At 46.3% G+C, this 16,313-nt stretch overlaps 3 protein-coding genes across 7 annotated transcripts in view; 2 read left to right on the top strand and 1 right to left on the bottom strand.

Annotated features, from left to right (window-relative positions):
• CLTC (clathrin heavy chain) overlaps positions 1 to 12,331 on the top strand; it is a 29,909-nt gene extending 17,578 nt beyond the window's left edge. The window contains exons 15-33 of one of the 2 annotated variants that reach the window (XM_058854268.1): positions 489 to 614; positions 1,185 to 1,327; positions 1,710 to 1,944; positions 2,256 to 2,378; positions 2,473 to 2,618; positions 2,761 to 2,944; positions 3,235 to 3,427; positions 3,841 to 3,998; positions 4,179 to 4,343; positions 4,431 to 4,538; positions 4,644 to 4,811; positions 4,973 to 5,122; positions 5,218 to 5,349; positions 5,506 to 5,616; positions 6,197 to 6,367; positions 6,487 to 6,708; positions 7,786 to 7,806; positions 10,654 to 10,729; positions 11,290 to 12,331. In XM_058854268.1, coding sequence (XP_058710251.1) covers positions 489 to 614; positions 1,185 to 1,327; positions 1,710 to 1,944; positions 2,256 to 2,378; positions 2,473 to 2,618; positions 2,761 to 2,944; positions 3,235 to 3,427; positions 3,841 to 3,998; positions 4,179 to 4,343; positions 4,431 to 4,538; positions 4,644 to 4,811; positions 4,973 to 5,122; positions 5,218 to 5,349; positions 5,506 to 5,616; positions 6,197 to 6,367; positions 6,487 to 6,708; positions 7,786 to 7,806; positions 10,654 to 10,729; positions 11,290 to 11,414 — 2,757 coding nt within the window. In that variant the 3' untranslated portion in view covers positions 11,415 to 12,331. The remainder of the gene's footprint in view (positions 1 to 488; positions 615 to 1,184; positions 1,328 to 1,709; positions 1,945 to 2,255; positions 2,379 to 2,472; positions 2,619 to 2,760; positions 2,945 to 3,234; positions 3,428 to 3,840; positions 3,999 to 4,178; positions 4,344 to 4,430; positions 4,539 to 4,643; positions 4,812 to 4,972; positions 5,123 to 5,217; positions 5,350 to 5,505; positions 5,617 to 6,196; positions 6,368 to 6,486; positions 6,709 to 7,785; positions 7,807 to 10,653; positions 10,730 to 11,289) is intronic. The other variant, XM_058854269.1, reaches the window with a different exon arrangement.
• Positions 12,332 to 13,928: 1,597 nt separating this feature from the next.
• Positions 13,929 to 15,508, bottom strand: PTRH2 (peptidyl-tRNA hydrolase 2). 3 transcript variants are annotated; one of them, XM_058854313.1, is made up of 3 exons: positions 15,382 to 15,508; positions 15,004 to 15,120; positions 13,929 to 14,472 (listed from the first exon to the last, which is right to left on the bottom strand). In XM_058854313.1, exon 3 carries the CDS (start codon positions 14,449 to 14,451, stop codon positions 13,930 to 13,932), a length of 522 nt encoding a protein of 173 aa, XP_058710296.1. In that variant the 5' UTR covers positions 14,452 to 14,472; positions 15,004 to 15,120; positions 15,382 to 15,508; the 3' UTR covers position 13,929. The 3 variants fall into 3 exon arrangements, with proteins under 3 accessions (XP_058710296.1, XP_058710299.1, XP_058710298.1); XM_058854316.1 differs by having other exon boundaries at positions 15,030 to 15,120; XM_058854315.1 differs by having other exon boundaries at positions 15,047 to 15,120.
• The window catches only part of VMP1 (vacuole membrane protein 1), a 59,406-nt gene continuing 58,534 nt past the window's right edge, over positions 15,442 to 16,313 (top strand). Inside the window, exon 1 of one of the 2 annotated variants that reach the window (XM_058854312.1) lies at positions 15,442 to 15,532. The gene's annotated coding sequence lies outside the window, so the exon portion shown is untranslated. The remainder of the gene's footprint in view (positions 15,533 to 16,313) is intronic. The other variant, XM_058854311.1, reaches the window with a different exon arrangement.

Here is a 16,313-nt window from a genome sequence, read left to right as displayed (position 1 = left end):
TGAGCTTAATTCTTACTGTTCTCTAAATCCATAGTTAGGAGGTATCACAAGACACATGGCACTCAAAGTCAATTCTGTATATAAGTTTTACATTTTGAACCACAACTTAATCTAGTCTTGGTTAAATTTCTTTTGAAATCCCAGAGTGCTAATCCTGCACACCAAACACCAGTGGCAACTAAAAATATTCTCCATAGCCTAGGCTTGTACTAGTTGTATTGTGTTGTAAAACTCTGTAGAGTCTGCCATGCAAAAGAGCAGGGTTAAACTCCAAAAAGCTTCTTGCTCCTCACACCCTGCAGTGGGTGTGAGTGCTCCCACTTGCTACATATTGCAAACAATTAGCTGAACAACAAGCTGTCATCATTTGGTTGACTGTTGAGTTTTGGCTTTCCAAATTCAGCTGCTTTGACAGTTTAAGTGACTGTATTATTTGTCTGCTTAAATTTAAGAGCAAAACCAAATTACTAAAGCTCTTCTCTTTTTAGGAAGCTAAACTCACTGACCAGCTGCCTCTCATCATTGTGTGCGACCGCTTTGACTTTGTCCACGACTTGGTGCTGTATTTGTATAGAAATAATCTCCAAAAATATATTGAGATTTATGTACAGAAGGTAGGTGACAACTTGTCCCTTGGCTTCAGTGAGTCAAACTGATCAATCTTTACAGTATTATATACAACTAAGGCATCGTGTTTAAGTATTCTGCAAACAGCTTTGTACCTGACACTGACATTTAAGTGATTATTAGTGGCCTCCAGTAAATCAGCCCTGATGTGAGTCAGATCTGATTCTTAAGTCAGGTTAAGCAGTAACTCCCACTCATGTGCCACTTGAAGGAAGAAGACTTGGTAGAATAACTTTGGAGTTGTTGGGGTGATTTTAAGTCTCAACATTTTGGAGGAGGGAGGAGGGGAAGTTTTCCTTTTAACTTCCTGCAGAGACAAAGTGGATTGCTCAGGAGCTCTTCCTGTGGGAGCTAAGTGAGCCACTGGGCTGGGATGGGAGCACCTGTTAACTGAAGAATTGACTTGTAAGCTTGCTCAGAGCCTCAGGAGGCTGGGAGTAAAGGCAGGAAGATGGGGTCAGTCTTGACAAGTGGCCTTCATGTGGAGTTCTGGGGATAAATATTGCCTGCCATTGTTCCCTGACAGCACCCTGACCTCTTTAAATGCTCCTGTGTAGGTGAATCCAAGCCGTCTGCCAGTTGTTATTGGGGGACTGCTTGATGTGGATTGCTCTGAAGACGTGATAAAGAACCTCATCCTTGTAGTGAGAGGTCAATTTTCAACTGATGAACTTGTTGCAGAGGTTGAGAAAAGAAACAGGTATTAAACTTCTACAAGTCTCTTACCAATTCCCAGTCTAGCAGTGTTTGCTGCTCAGCCATCAGTTCATGATGTCACATTTAGCAGTGTCACACAGCTAAAGCTGGTACTGACACAAGCAGAAGCTGCCACTGGGTGAGAGCCAGCTCTCATTCATGGCTGATGAGGGGATCTCTTCAAATAACTTTGGTGTGTTTTCTTCATAGTGTTAGAAGGTTACACCATTAAAATAATGAATCAAAGTGTAGGTTAAAACAGAGCACTGTAACTCTGGTTTAGTTCCTGACTCTATCCTACACCGAGACTGGCTTCCGGAGTGTAGAAATTATGCAATTGGATATTTACTTACTCAACCTCTAACATGCAAATCACTTCCTCCTAGGCTGAAGCTGCTTCTGCCCTGGCTGGAAGCAAGAATTCACGAGGGCTGTGAGGAGCCTGCCACTCACAATGCACTGGCCAAGATATACATTGACAGCAACAACAACCCAGAGAGATTCCTGCGTGAGAATCCCTACTATGACAGTCGTGTTGTTGGCAAGTACTGTGAGAAGAGGGACCCTCACCTGGCCTGTGTGGCTTACGAGCGTGGACAGTGCGATCTGGAGCTGATTAATGTATGTATGCCCAGGCAGCTGCCTCGTGATTGAGTTCTGACATCAGTGGCATGGGGTACATAGAAAGCTTTACAAAAGCATGTATTTCCTAAAATGTATAGCTGGGAAGTGGATGCTTCTAACACAGACCAGGAGGTGGCTGTGCAGCTTAATGAGAAATGGGAAGCTCTCCTGCCCGTCCTAAAATGGGAGGTTAATGAAGTATCAAAGGCTGAGATTTCTAGTCTGCCCCTCATATCAGAGTTATGGTACAATTATCTGTAGGCTCCATAGCTGTGCCTTCCCTCTGAGCAAGCTGTGCCTTTCTCCAGGTGTGCAATGAGAACTCCCTCTTCAAGAGTCTCTCCCGCTACTTAGTTCGTCGTAAGGACCCCGAGCTCTGGGCCAGTGTGCTACTGGAAAGCAACCCCTACAGAAGACCCCTGATTGACCAGGTACAACTGGCAGGACATTCACAGCCTTGCCTGTCCTAACTGGATTTGCAGAACCTGACATCACTCATTGTCCCTCCCTTGACTCTGCCTGCAGGTTGTCCAGACTGCGCTGTCAGAGACCCAGGACCCCGAGGAAGTGTCTGTCACTGTGAAGGCCTTCATGACTGCAGATCTCCCCAATGAACTCATTGAACTGCTGGAGAAAATAGTTCTGGATAATTCAGTGTTCAGTGAGCACAGGTGTGTGAAATGAAAACTAAGCCACAGGAAACTTGGAGTTATTGCTGTAATGTGAAACAGCAAATAAACTAATACCTCCTCCAGGGGGGAAGGTGAATTTCTTGGTCATTATTTGATAAGTACTATTTCTCTCCCTCTTCAGGAATCTGCAGAACCTTCTCATCCTTACAGCTATCAAGGCTGACCGCACCCGTGTCATGGAGTACATCAATCGCCTGGATAACTACGATGCCCCTGATATAGCCAATATTGCTATCAGCAATGAGCTTTTTGAGGAGGCATTTGCTATCTTCAGGAAGTTTGATGTCAACACATCAGCTGTACAGGTATCTTCAATTCTCAGGTTGTAAAAACTCCCTGTGCATCCCCACACAAGGACTTTGCTGGTGACTTCAGTGCTTAACACCAATTAGCAAATTGCCCAAAGCTGCTCGGTGTCTCGTCTTATGAAGCAGAACAAAACTGAAACTTTAAAATCACTCACGCTGTGTGGGTTGTATGGAGTTAGTCCCTCTTTTAAAAACTGTGGATCCATTGAGGAGCTGACATAAACCACAGCTTAGTGTGTTGTAAAAGTGGCCTTCTATAACCTTTATCATGGTTATCCTTTTCCCAGGTGTTGATAGAGCACATTGGGAACCTGGACCGTGCGTATGAGTTCGCCGAGCGCTGCAATGAACCTGCAGTGTGGAGCCAGCTGGCCAAAGCACAGCTCCAGAAGGGGATGGTAAAGGAAGCAATTGACTCCTACATTAAAGCAGATGATCCTTCCTCATACATGGAAGTTGTTCAAGCTGCTAATGCCAGTGGTATGATTAAGTTTTCTTTACATCTTGGCTGTTGATGTTGCTCAGCTCTTTTGCCTGGTCTGCTCAAACTGCAGTTCTGCCAGACCTGTGTCTTGATGCAGGTAGAGGAATCTGGCCCTTCAAGGACTGCTCTAAATAAGAATGGGAAAAGATAGTGTATTCCATCTCCAGATAACCAGTGGCCTATAATTTCCTCCTTTAGCTAGCTGGAGACTTCTTTTAGAGTCTTTGTATGAAGTTAAATAAGATCCATTCTAAGATGATTTGATTAATGCCTAGTGAGCAGTGTGAAGGTTGTTGATTCTTGGGGAGTAGCTGTAGAAATATGTCAAAATTAGGTTCAGCTGATTGTTTAACTTAAGCACAAGTGTCCCTAGTGGTAGGAAATAAACATTCTAAACTCCTTTCCATAGGAAATTGGGAAGAACTGGTGAAGTATCTGCAGATGGCACGCAAGAAGGCTCGGGAGTCGTACGTGGAAACAGAATTAATCTTTGCTCTTGCTAAAACAAACCGCCTGGCAGAGCTGGAGGAGTTCATCAATGGCCCCAACAATGCACATATCCAGCAGGTGAGTGAGACTGACTTTGTTGTGCTGACTCACAGAGGGGTGTTGGGAATTCTGTCTCTTTGGATTTCCACATAGATCTTGGCCTTTAAATCTATTTTGACAAGAGCTTGAACGCCACACATTTAATGTAAGCCACTGGCTGAAAACATGCAGGAATAACCTGGCTGTGCTCTGCCCCAGGTTGGTGATCGCTGCTATGATGAGAAGATGTATGAAGCAGCCAAGCTGTTGTACAACAACGTGTCCAACTTTGGCCGTTTGGCCTCAACCTTGGTGCACCTCGGCGAGTACCAGGCAGCCGTGGATGGCGCTCGGAAAGCCAACAGCACCCGCACGTGGAAAGAGGTGAATTTATCAGTTCTGAGGTCAAGGACTTCAAAGCTTCTGTTCAGAAGCCTTGATTATAAGCAGTAACACAACTCTTAATTCCAGGTCTGCTTTGCTTGTGTGGATGGAAAAGAATTCCGCCTGGCTCAGATGTGTGGGCTCCATATTGTAGTGCATGCAGATGAGCTGGAAGAGCTAATCAACTATTACCAGGTAATTAAGCTGACTCCTGTAGTACAGGCAGTTCTGTCATGGCAATACTGTCAAAATCTGGGATTCTGAATGGTTCCTGATGTGAAATGTCTCTGTGTCTCTAAGGATCGTGGCTACTTTGAGGAGCTGATCACTATGTTGGAAGCAGCACTTGGACTGGAGCGGGCACACATGGGGATGTTCACAGAGCTGGCAATTCTCTACTCCAAGTTCAAGCCACAGAAGATGAGGGAGCACTTGGAGCTGTTCTGGTCCAGAGTTAACATTCCCAAGGTGAATATCTGAGGCTTTAAATGTAGCTGAAAACACAGCTTTTGGGCTGTCTGTACCCTAGCTTTTGCATGAGCAGCTCCTGAGGTTATTAATGGCACTAAAACCTGGGCACTGATGGAAATTCCAGTTAACAAATATTGCTAATTCTGCCTTTTGCTTAGGTTCTGAGAGCTGCAGAACAAGCCCATCTCTGGGCTGAACTGGTGTTCCTGTATGATAAGTATGAAGAATATGATAATGCTATAATCACAATGATGAATCACCCAACAGATGCTTGGAAAGAAGGCCAGTTCAAAGATATCATCACTAAGGTATTGCTTTCTTAGTGAAAGTTATGTCTGTTTTTCATTTAGATTTCCCCACAATCAAACTCCTGCTCTGAACATGTATCTTTACTCCTCTCTAGGTGGCCAACGTGGAGCTGTACTACAAAGCAGTTCAGTTCTATTTGGAATTTAAGCCTCTGTTGCTCAATGATCTGCTGATGGTGTTGTCCCCTCGGCTTGACCACACACGTGCTGTCACCTTCTTCACAAAGGTAATTTTCCTGCTATCCAAATGAAAGCAAAAGCTGGGAAAGCATTGAGCTGTAGTAGCATTTTAAAATGCTTAGCTACTCCCTTGCCTGTCAGGGGAAGATGCTAAGAGACTTCCACAAAAACTGACTTAAATATATCTCTCTGATTCCTTGAAGGTTAAACAGCTGCCCCTGGTTAAGCCTTACCTGCGCTCTGTTCAAAATCACAACAACAAATCAGTCAATGAGTCCCTCAACAACCTCTTCATTATTGAAGAAGATTACCAGGTATGTATTGTCTTGAAGCACTTAATTCTGGATTTACCTCATATTCTCAGCCTTTGTTTAATGGGTAGAAACACTGTTTTCTTTCTCATCGTCAGTAGTTTTTACCTGCTTGCTGTTAACTTTAATTCCTTAAGTGCATGTTCTCCAACACTTCAAACTGAATTAGTGGTAAGGAGCCAAGGATTAAGTGAAAAAGTGTTAGTGGCTTTCTGAGAGTACTTTGTCTCATTCCTATTGAGGGTAGAGTGGCTACTTTGTTATGAGTGTGACAGCTTTTATTTAAGGCAAACAAACCGTGGGTGCTACGAAAAGGACTCACAGAAAAGGCAAACAGTTGTGATGTCTGGCTGTTCCACTGTTTTCAGAGAACAGCTGCCTGGCATTCAGAGATGCTTAACCTACTGAAAAATACTAACTGAAACACTCTAAACTCCACATGTGTCAAACAGCAGCTTCTCAAATAAAATAGATCTCTGCAGGTCTGGCTGAAATGCTTTACCATCCTGCAAGCAGAAATACAGAACTAAGGGGAAAGTGTTTGCATTTTGTGGGTGTGACTTTCTTTTTCTGCTTTGCTCAGGCTCTTAGGACTTCTATAGATGCTTATGACAACTTTGACAACATTTCTCTTGCCCAACGTTTGGAGAAACACGAGCTAATAGAGTTCCGAAGAATCGCTGCCTATCTCTTCAAAGGCAACAACCGCTGGAAACAGAGCGTGGAGCTCTGTAAGAAGGACAGGCTGTACAAGGTGAGGCAGCACCCAGGCCAGCTTTAGCAGCTTTGGCTTGTTGGCTTTAAGGGGAGCTTAATTCAGAGCACAGTGTGGATTGCTGTGTCCCCCAAAGCTGAGGCTCTGTCCTGTTGCAGGATGCCATGCAGTACGCTTCCGAATCCAAAGATACTGAGCTGGCAGAAGAGCTGCTGCAGTGGTTCTTGCAGGAGAACAAGAGGGAATGCTTTGGTGCTTGTCTCTTCACCTGCTACGATCTCCTAAGGCCAGATGTTGTCTTGGAAACAGCGTGGAGGCACAACATTATGGACTTTGCCATGCCATACTTTATTCAGGTCATGAAGGAGTACTTGACCAAGGTAAGAGCAGGTGCCTCTCCAACACCCAGAGCTTGTTAGTCACTGTGGTGAATGCCTTGAGACTGTCTGCTTGCTACTAACATTGATTTGGGCTTTGTCCAATGTCTGTCTGTCCATGTCCACACTTACTTTTCAGTCCATCTGGGGAGAGACTTCGCCCTCTAAGAGGCTGAAACACTTGCAGGCTCCACCCTCTACCAATTACAGAACCTACATCAGTAGTATTTGCCTGACCCTGGGCAGAGTCTAAAGCAGTTCCAGGCTCCAGGCATTTCCTGTGCTGTGTCAGTCAGGAATCCCAGCTGGGATCAAGCTTTAACTAAATTCTAGACTGTGTACTAAAACAGCTTTATAGTTAGACCTGGAGATAACTTATTCTGCTGTGCACTTAACTCTAAAATGTGGCTCTGACACTTAATGGCACTAATTATGATTCAACTCTTATTTGAAGTGACTCAGGATGGGGGAACTACTTGGTAATGCTCTGACAGACTTGAACAGAGTTGAGTTAAATCCAACTGTCTAAAATCTAGCAAGATTTTCCCAGCTCAAGCTTTTGGATTATCTTCCAGTGAAATGGTGTAAATTCTTTAATGATTAAGACTTTTCCAAGCTTGAGTTCAGCTTTTACTTTCATGCAGTTAGTGAAGACTAAGCTGTTTGTCCAGAAATTTGCCTGGCTGTTCCTTCTAAAGGCAGGACTACCCTGTAGTTCTGTAGCCAGGCTGAAATGCTCTTTTGGGGGAGGTGGGGAGCTGGCTGAGCAATACAACTGTTTGTAACAAACAATATTTGTCAGAGATGCCTGTACCAAGCTAACACCATGCCTTTGGTGAGAGCAGTAGATTCTTAAAGATTAAAATTTCCTGATCTGATAAAGGATTAGGATGTAGCTTTAGTGTAGCTAATGAAGTAAGAAGCAGAGCTGCCTTTCTAAAGCAGATACTTCTGGTGTACCTTTGTTTTTACTCGCCTGTACCTTAATTATTTCTTCCCTGACGCTTTTGTTTCTACCTTTTTATATGCTAAATATGGAATTTGATTTTTCTAAGCTGCACCTTCTGAATTCCTTTGCAGGTTGATGCAATAAAGGAAAAGGTGAAAGTTGATTCTTGTTTTCCATCTTTAAGTCTGGAGGACTAAGTCTAAGGATTCTGCATGAGTTTTTTTTCTTTCCTATGTTTACTACACTGCTGCTACTGCTTTTTCCCCAAACAAAATATCACTAAAGCATTTGCAAATTGTTTAACTCTCACTAGCTAGTGCTGTAGGAGAAAAGTAGATTCATATGCTACTAATAAGCTAATAGATCCTCAGGAAGGGCATACAGGTGATCAGTTGGATCACAGTCAGCCTGGTACTGAAACAACACACAAATATTTAGACAAGTGCTATTATTTGATGGCCAATCTGACTGGAAGAACCTCCTACAATAAGAAATAAGTCTATGAATTCCTAAATCAGTCTGGCATTTGCTGGTTGAAGGGCTGTGATCCAGTTCCTGATCTCTGGACCATGACTAATGCGTGCTGACCGTAGGCAGAGTAGATACTGGCTGCTTCCAGAGGGACTCTTCCTCACTCAGGTGTCAGTTCTCATGGTGCTGATCTAATCCACACAGTGCTCTAGTTCATGTAGCAACTTAAAACTTCAGCTGTTACACCAAGTCTGTGGTTCTCCTCCCTGTAGTAAATTTCTAGTAGTTGTCCAAAAAAAGACTGCCTTCCAAGCTCTTCAGCTTCACTAAACTTCTCTTGCTACCTCATTTAAAAAAAAATACAAAAATGGTCATGCTTATTGCTCTTCTGAGGCTCCTCCAGGGCTTGCCTTTTTCTGTGTAACTTTGACCTTCAGAAGGGCAATCCAAGGTGTTCTGTCCATCTGCTTCCCTACAAATGCCACCGTGATCCTCCTTAGCCCAGGGGTCTGCCCTAGCAGGAGTTTTCCATTAATGTGGTTCAGCAAAGGGCAAACCACAGTGACAGCTTTGAAGATGGACTAAATGCAAAAACTGCTGGTTGTAAAGCCACCACTGGAACTCAAGGCTAACCTAAGACACGTAGTGTAAGGTCCTTCAGCAGCTAGTAAGGAAAGTAGGAGAGCGTGTGTGTGAAAAAAGGTAATTGAACTGCAGTGTTTGCATAAACTACGCATGTGTAGCAGTCATTGCAATTACATCCCACTACTCCTGAAGCTCCAAGGCATTGCTGTGGGCTGCGTGTGGTTTTTTGGGGGGAGCCTGTATGGCAGTCATCTTCAGACCTCACTCGTGCTTCAGTACTTTTGCCTCTTTTTCATGCACACATAACACGATAACATTGAATGCATGTTACTTTTCCTCTGCAGCTTATTGCAGTCCCTGTGGAAAAGCCTTTCAGTCAATCTTGCTCCAAGTGTGTAGGGCCCTGAAGCTGGTGATGCTCGAGCAAGTGGTGTAAGAACCATCCCGTGGGCTGGTTTCAAACTTGCGCTTGTTCTTGTCAATATTTGTTCAGCTCTGAGGGGAGGCATCAAAACTGGGTCCAAAATACACTGAATGTCCTGGGCTGGAGGCTTTCCAAGTGTGAGTAAGCCAAATGCCTCTGCTTAGTAGCAAACTCTGCACATTCTCCTTGGATTTGCATCTCTAAACTTGTGCTTCTGTGTTCAGTGTGTTGCTGTTTTGAGTTAAAAACAGTGCAGTTCCCAGCACGGTGTCTGGAAATGAGTCTTGGAGCATTGGATACGATCCCGTGCACTTTGGCAGCAGCGAGCCAGATACTGTGGGAGGCAACCACCAGGCTGGCCATGGAAGCCCAGTTACTGAGGGGACTCGAGCTCAGGACTTCTGCCACTCCCTGGAGTTGTGCCTCAGCTTGAGGTTACAGAGGAACAGGTTTATGGAGCACATGTAACTCACAGCTGAAAGGAGGAGCTCACAGCTCTTGGAGCTGCCAGGAGATATTTGCTCATGTAGCACAGTTAAGCACAAAACTCACTTGTGAATGTGGCTGAATAAATAGCACTGACCCTGTGTAAGTGCAGGAAACCTTCAAACTCCTTTATTAAGGATATGAATGAAATGAAATGTTAATCTTGTGAGTTGTATTATTGTTTTTCAAAGTAATTGGCATGATTTTCTCTGACTTTGTTCTAAATCTTATCTCCCATGTAAAATACCAATGCCTCATTTTTTTGATTTTAGTTTCAGGGCCTGCCTTAGACTGTAGAAATGCTGAGTTCCCTTGGATCTGTCTTAGAGAAGAGCAATATTTCACTACACAAGTTCCTTCTCTTGCCTTTCTGTAGGGGTGGGCAAACAGCACCATTGCAGTGAAGCTGGCCAGGCTTGTCTGTTACTGTGTGTAAAGCTGGAAGAATTGGAGTATCTGTGGGTTTAGGCTGACTGCCACACAGTTCTGGAGTGGAAAAAGCAAGTCTTATACACATGCATTCTCTGCATTTGAACTTAAATTGCATGAGTGAATGGGTTTGGAAAGTGAAATCTTGAGGCTCAAGTGACATGTCGGATGCTATTGCAGTCTGTTCTATCCAAATACAAACCAGATTACTTTGCCTCAATGTCACCTCCAGGGAAACTTCTCCAGGTCTGGGCATTACCTTGGCAATTGCTCCAATGCCAGAGGTCTCCAATTGAGACTGAGCTCAAATCTGAGTCTGTATCCAAACACTGTCCAGCTCCAGTCCAGTACAGAACCTTTTGTACAAAGCTTCAGCCTGGAGTGAGCTTTCAAAGTAGTTGAAAATCCCCTCAATGAGGGGCTTTTTTCAGGAAACAATCTTGACTGCACCAGTACCAACATTGCTACTTGAATTGATCTTAACTTGTAAATGGTCTCCTTTTCTTGATGGGTGTTGACATACCACTAAGGCTTTTCCACTTCTCTGCCACGAATAAGTATCTGTTTTAGAGGAGATTTCTTTAATTGTTGGTCTCAATTCCAGGTGGATAAACTGGATGCATCAGAGTCTTTGAGAAAGGAAGAGGAGCAAGCTACAGAAACACAACCTATTGTTTATGGTAATGCTTTAGTTCGTCTGTTATCAATAAGATATTTCACTTTTAAAACAAGCCTTCCCTAATCTTGTTTTTTTCCTGAGGAAGTCCTGGGAAATGGGAATGTTCTCCATGTGAAATCAAGTCTTAAGGAATGTGTTCCAAAATACTAGATAATGTATTTTGTGTTCCAAAATACTCCACTCTGAGGCTGTGGACTGCAGGATTTAAGATTGGCCTGGCTCCTTAAGGAAAGGTATACAGGAGCTGTGCTACTCCAGATTTCCAGCAAGTGGTTATTTGGATCTTTATAGCTAAAGCATATTTATACCTACTTCATATTGGGTATTTTCTTTATACCCAGGTTATTCTAGTAAGAGTTTCTTCATGTACTTTACACTGCAGTATTTTTAGCCACGTGTCGTATCCTGAGGTTTTTGTGGGAAAATACCCGTCCTGGCCCTGAAAAAGCCCAGTCCAGGTCAGCGGGGCCTTACTGGTGAAACACAGAAATACCTGCTGAAAATTCTCAGGCATTTGATGTCTCAGTTGAGGAGGAGTAAAGTGCCCGTTGTGTGTTGCAGGCCAGCCCCAGCTGATGCTGACAGCGGGACCCAGCGTGGCAGTTCCTCCGCAGGCACCTTTCGGCTACGGCTACACGGCCCCTCCGTACGGGCAGCCACAGCCCGGCTTCGGCTACAGCATGTGAGATGCAGCACAAGCCAGTCTGGAGCAGCAACTTTTCTTACTGAAACTCCACCGTCCCTCCCCGCTTTAACTCATAACAGGGAAAAGCAAAGAGTTCTGCCTCGTGTTCTTGTAACCTTTATTTCATGAAGGACTGTTTTTTCTAGCGCAAACGATTTGAATCACTTCTGTTAAATCTTTTTCACATTCCATGTCATTTAGACTTTTACTTTCAGAAGGGGAATAGTTTAAACGACTTTGTTCAAGTGGGCTTTTGCAGGACTGCTTATTACCATTAAGTCTATTGTGAAGATTCTGATTTGCACTCTATAGTGTTACACTCTAATATTGAATCTTAAGTTCATTGTATGTGAGCAGCTTACAAGTATGTACTGTCTATTCTAAATGCATTTAAGTCTCACTGTATATTTGGAGAAAGCTAAAGCCAAGATACTTGTATTTGACCTTGCAAGACTGCTGACAAGAGACAACACTAATCAGCATATCCTCCCTGGGTTGGATTGCATAGCTCTAAAAGAATTTAAAATGCGTACAGACAACCTTGCCTGACTTAAAATGAGTAAAAGTTTTGGGTTTTTGTTTTTTCTTTTTTTTTTTTCCCCCCTTAACCTATGCAGGTTTTTCCAGTTATGCATATAGAAAATGCTAGTGTCTTTTTGCTCACTCCATATGTAACAGATGACCTTATGTTGTGCTGTATCCTGTGCTTTTGTGGGACATTCCATTCAGGAACAGAGCACCATGATTCCAATCTGTGTATTTACTAACCCTGCCCTGAGGTTTGTGTATGTTGGATATTGTGGTGTTTTAGATCACTGTTTTGAGTGTACAGAAGAGAGAATTCAAGCATATTGCTGTTCAGTTTTGTTTGTGCAATTTGAAATTACGCAATTTAAAAATAAATTACTGGACTGTGGACATGCTGCATAGTGGTAGCTTCACTTTACTGTCTTCAAAAAAAGGACCTTTGGACTCAAAGTATTCCAGTGCTGGTAGTGGGGGCAATGCAGGTGTGTGCAGCCAGGGGTCTGAGGGGCCAGCAGAGCAGCAATGGGGACCAGTAGTGGGGTCTTGCACTGAGGGGGCAATGCAGGAAAATATGTAATGCTTTTTCTAGAGAGAGATTATGCCAGAGAGAACAAAATAGCACTTTTCACCAGTTGGCTGCACTGTGGCCAACTCCAGCATATTTGACCAGATGATACATTAGGATTGTAGTAGGGTGTGCCAGTTCAATTGAGATCATGTTCTAGGTATGTAAATTGCCTTAAACATATTTAGCTTCAAATAAAATTGACTTAAATGTTTCTCTATGAATACTGTCATATTTGAGTGTAACGAGTCTGACAGCACTGGCCAGATTTCCAACAGCTCTAGAAGCTCCTGTCTCTTAACCAGGAGCCACACTGGGCATGAGGATCCAGATCCCACTCCCTCCTCTGAGCTCCAGTTGTGATCCCAGGGCTGGGCACTGCAGCACTTCCATGGAATAGGAGGTGGCCGGGGCTCACCTGCCCCAGGCTCTGTGGTCAGCAGGGGTGGAGCACAAGTCTGCAGCGAGTCTCTGCAAAGGATTACGCCTCTAATTAAGAGATACAGTATAAAAACATTTCCATCCTCTGTGTTTATTGGCATTTCAGCCCCTCTGCCATTCCCTCTGGGTCTGTGGATGGCTGGAGATGGAGATAAATCCTGTTCCCTCTCCTACAAACTGTTTCACAATACTCAGCTGGAACACGTGGCTGAGAGGTTGGCAAAGGTGCTCAACAGCAGAACTCTCACAAACTGTACAAGCAGAATTTACTGGAACCCCCAAGGTGCTCTGAACTGTGCAATAATATCTATAACAGGGTAATTCCTTAAACCCAGGAACGCCTGCCTGTTAATCCCAGGAAAACCAGGATTTAAGTCTTTCCCTGAGTGCCCAGTTGTTTATATGGGGAGTAACTCCCCATATCTTGGCTTAACTGCACATTTTTGCATGTGTAGGAGCTACACAGACCCCTCCAGAGGGAAGCTCAGCTTACAGCTGCTCCCCACAACTGTTTACTGGTCTGGGCTGCAAATCCAGTTGAACTGGTCAGCCTGGTACCAGTTACAAGTTGTTGTTGGGACAGGAAAGTTGGCCACAGTTACTCCCAGTTCCAGTTCTTAACTGCTTCACCAGCTGAGCCTTTCTGAATTAAAGAATGTATTCACTACAAAAACCAGAGAACAGGCAGAGAGAAGAAACTCTTAACCTCTATGAACCCACATGCAAAATCCTCAACCAATTGCACAACTTGTAAATTTACTGGGTTCATTCTTATGCCATCTCTGCTTTCCTCAACTGGCCTAGAATTTTCTTTCTCCCTTTGGAATAAAAGCTAGAAAAACTCATGATTTACAAATTTAAATCTTAAAAAACTTGCTTATTTTATTAACAAGGGAAGATAAGGAAAAAAAACCCAACTTGGATTTTTATCCCTTCAGTACTGACACATACATGAACACATCCAGGTCTTTTTGGTACCAGTTTAGAAGAGTTTAAGGTGACCAGAAACTTTATCTATGACATCAGCTGGTCCTGGTCCAATCCCAAGGACTGTCCTGGAGCCTGGAGCTATCTGAGTACGCCCAGCATCCTGTATCAAGCTCACAGTCAGCCCCAGGCGCTTTGCCTCAGCCAGGAGCTGCACTAGAGTCTCTTCATCAGGAGCTTTGAGGACCACTTTAGGTTGTCCACAATATTCCCACTGCTTCAGGAGCTCAGGATTCCTTTTGTGAACCTGCTTGTAGGCAGAGACAGCAGCATGGGAGCACTGTGCTGCTACTTTGCCCTTGCCCATCTTCAGGTCGTTGCGGACGATCAGCACCAGCTTGAGCTCCCCAGACTCTCCCATGATGTCAGCCTCGCCCCCCAGGCTGTTGGAAGGCTCTGGCATTATTCCAGCTCCAGGCTTCCTGCGGAGCCTCCCCCGGATGACCCAGCCCAGGCACACGCCGCACGCGGCTCCGATGATGACATTCAGGAACTCGGACTCAAAGAGAGAAATCATGGTGGATTTTGGAGAGTGCCTCTGAAAGGGAGGAATGACACAATTTACTTGAGTGTTGCTCAGCTTCTGAGAGCATTTCATGTGCTCTCACCTGATTTCCACTTGTTTGAAGACAAAGAACATTTGTTAGAAGCACAAAGGAACAGTTCCCCAGACACAGCTTTCTGACTGCAAACACCTCACTGGTGATGGGTGCTATCTTGGCAAGCAGAGCCAAGATAAAATAGCAAATTATCATAGAATTATCATAGAATCATAGAATGGTTTGTATTGGAAAGGGCCTTAAAGTTCATCTGTTCCACCCTCTGCCATGGGCAGGGACACCTTCCCCTATCCCAGGTTTCTCCAAGCTCTGTCCAACCTGGACTTGGACACTACCAGGGATGCGGCAGCCACAGCTTCTCTGGGCACCCTGTGCCAGGGCCTCACCACCCTCACAGGGAACAATTTTTTCCTAAAATCCAATCTAACCCTCCTCTCTGTCAATTTGAACACATTCCCCCTTGTCCTGTCACCCCCCCCCTCAGGCCTCCGTAAATAGTCTTGCCCCACCTCTCCTGTAAGTTCCCTTCGCGTACTGGAAGGCCACCATTACCTCACCCCGGAGCTTCTCTTCTCCAGGTTGAACACTCCCAATTCTCTCAGCCCTTCCTCATGTCAAAATTACACCTAAAAACGGGGAGAGAAACGGTGAAATGCTGGAGGTTTTAAGTCAATACCCCAAATTCAGCTGAGGAGCGGGGCAGCCTCCAGCTCCACCGCGGGCTGCGGCACCTCAGCCCTGCCAGGCCCGGCCGCGCTGGAGCCCGGGCGGATACAGAAGGCAAAGACCAAAGATATGGAGGGTTCGGGGACCGAACCGTGGGGGACCCCACGGCCCTCAGAGGGGGCATGAAGGGGCCATGAAGGAGCATCCCCCTCACCGCTCACCTGTCTCTCCCGCCCGGCCGCTCCGCCGCGCCCGCCCGGAGGTGACGAAGCCCCGGCGCTCGGGAAGTGACGGAGTCCAGGGCGGGACGGGGCGTGTTGTGCCGGGCCCAGTTCCGCGTTGTGCCGGGCCCAGCGGAGCTGCTGGAGCGTGGTGAGTGCGGGGTCGGGTCCGGGGCTCTCCCGGCCGGCGGGGGTCTCGTCAGCGTCCCCTCAGCGGGACCCCTCAGCGCTGCCCATGGCGCCCCTCAGCGCTGTCCATCGCTCCCCTCAGCGCTGCCCATCTCTCCCCTCAGCGCTGCCCATCGCTCCCCTCAGCGCTGTCCATCGCCCCCCTCAGCGCTGTCCATGGCGCCCCTCAGCGCTGTCCATCTCTCCCCTCAGCGCTGTCCATCGCTCCCCTCAGCTCTGTCCATCGCTCCCCTCAGCGCTGCCCATCTCTCCCCTCAGCGCTGCCCATGGCGCCCCTCAGCGCTGTCCATGGCGCCCCTCAGCTCTGCCCATCGCTCCCCTCAGCGCTGTCCATGGCGCCCCTCAGCGCTGCCCATCGCTCCCCTCAGCGCTGCCCATCGCTCCCCTCAGCGCTGCCCATCTCTCCCCTCAGCTCTGCCCATCGCTCCCCTCAGCGCTGCCCATCGCTCCCCTCAGCGCTGTCCATGGCGCCCCTCAGCGCTGTCCATCGCTCCCCTCAGCGCTGGCCGCGGCGCCGCCCCGCTCCCCTCACGGCTCCTCCGGCTCTGAGGGGACGGCGGTAAGAGGGGACCTCCGGCCCGGGCGGCCCCCGGTGCTGTGCGAACCGAGGGAGCCGTGTGGGAGCCGGGGGACGGCCGGGAACGCTGTGGAGATCAGGGCGGGAGGGGAGGCTGCTGCTCGCCGACCTTCAGGGTGAGAAATGAGCCGCTGCCATCTCACCCCGCTGGAGAGCGGCTCTGCTC

This window comes from Poecile atricapillus, chromosome 21 (assembly GCF_030490865.1).
Source record: "Poecile atricapillus isolate bPoeAtr1 chromosome 21, bPoeAtr1.hap1, whole genome shotgun sequence".
Taxonomy (NCBI): Eukaryota; Metazoa; Chordata; class Aves; order Passeriformes; family Paridae; genus Poecile; species Poecile atricapillus.
Note: the sequence above shows the minus strand (reverse complement) of the source record. Positions and strands in the feature narration are given on the sequence as shown.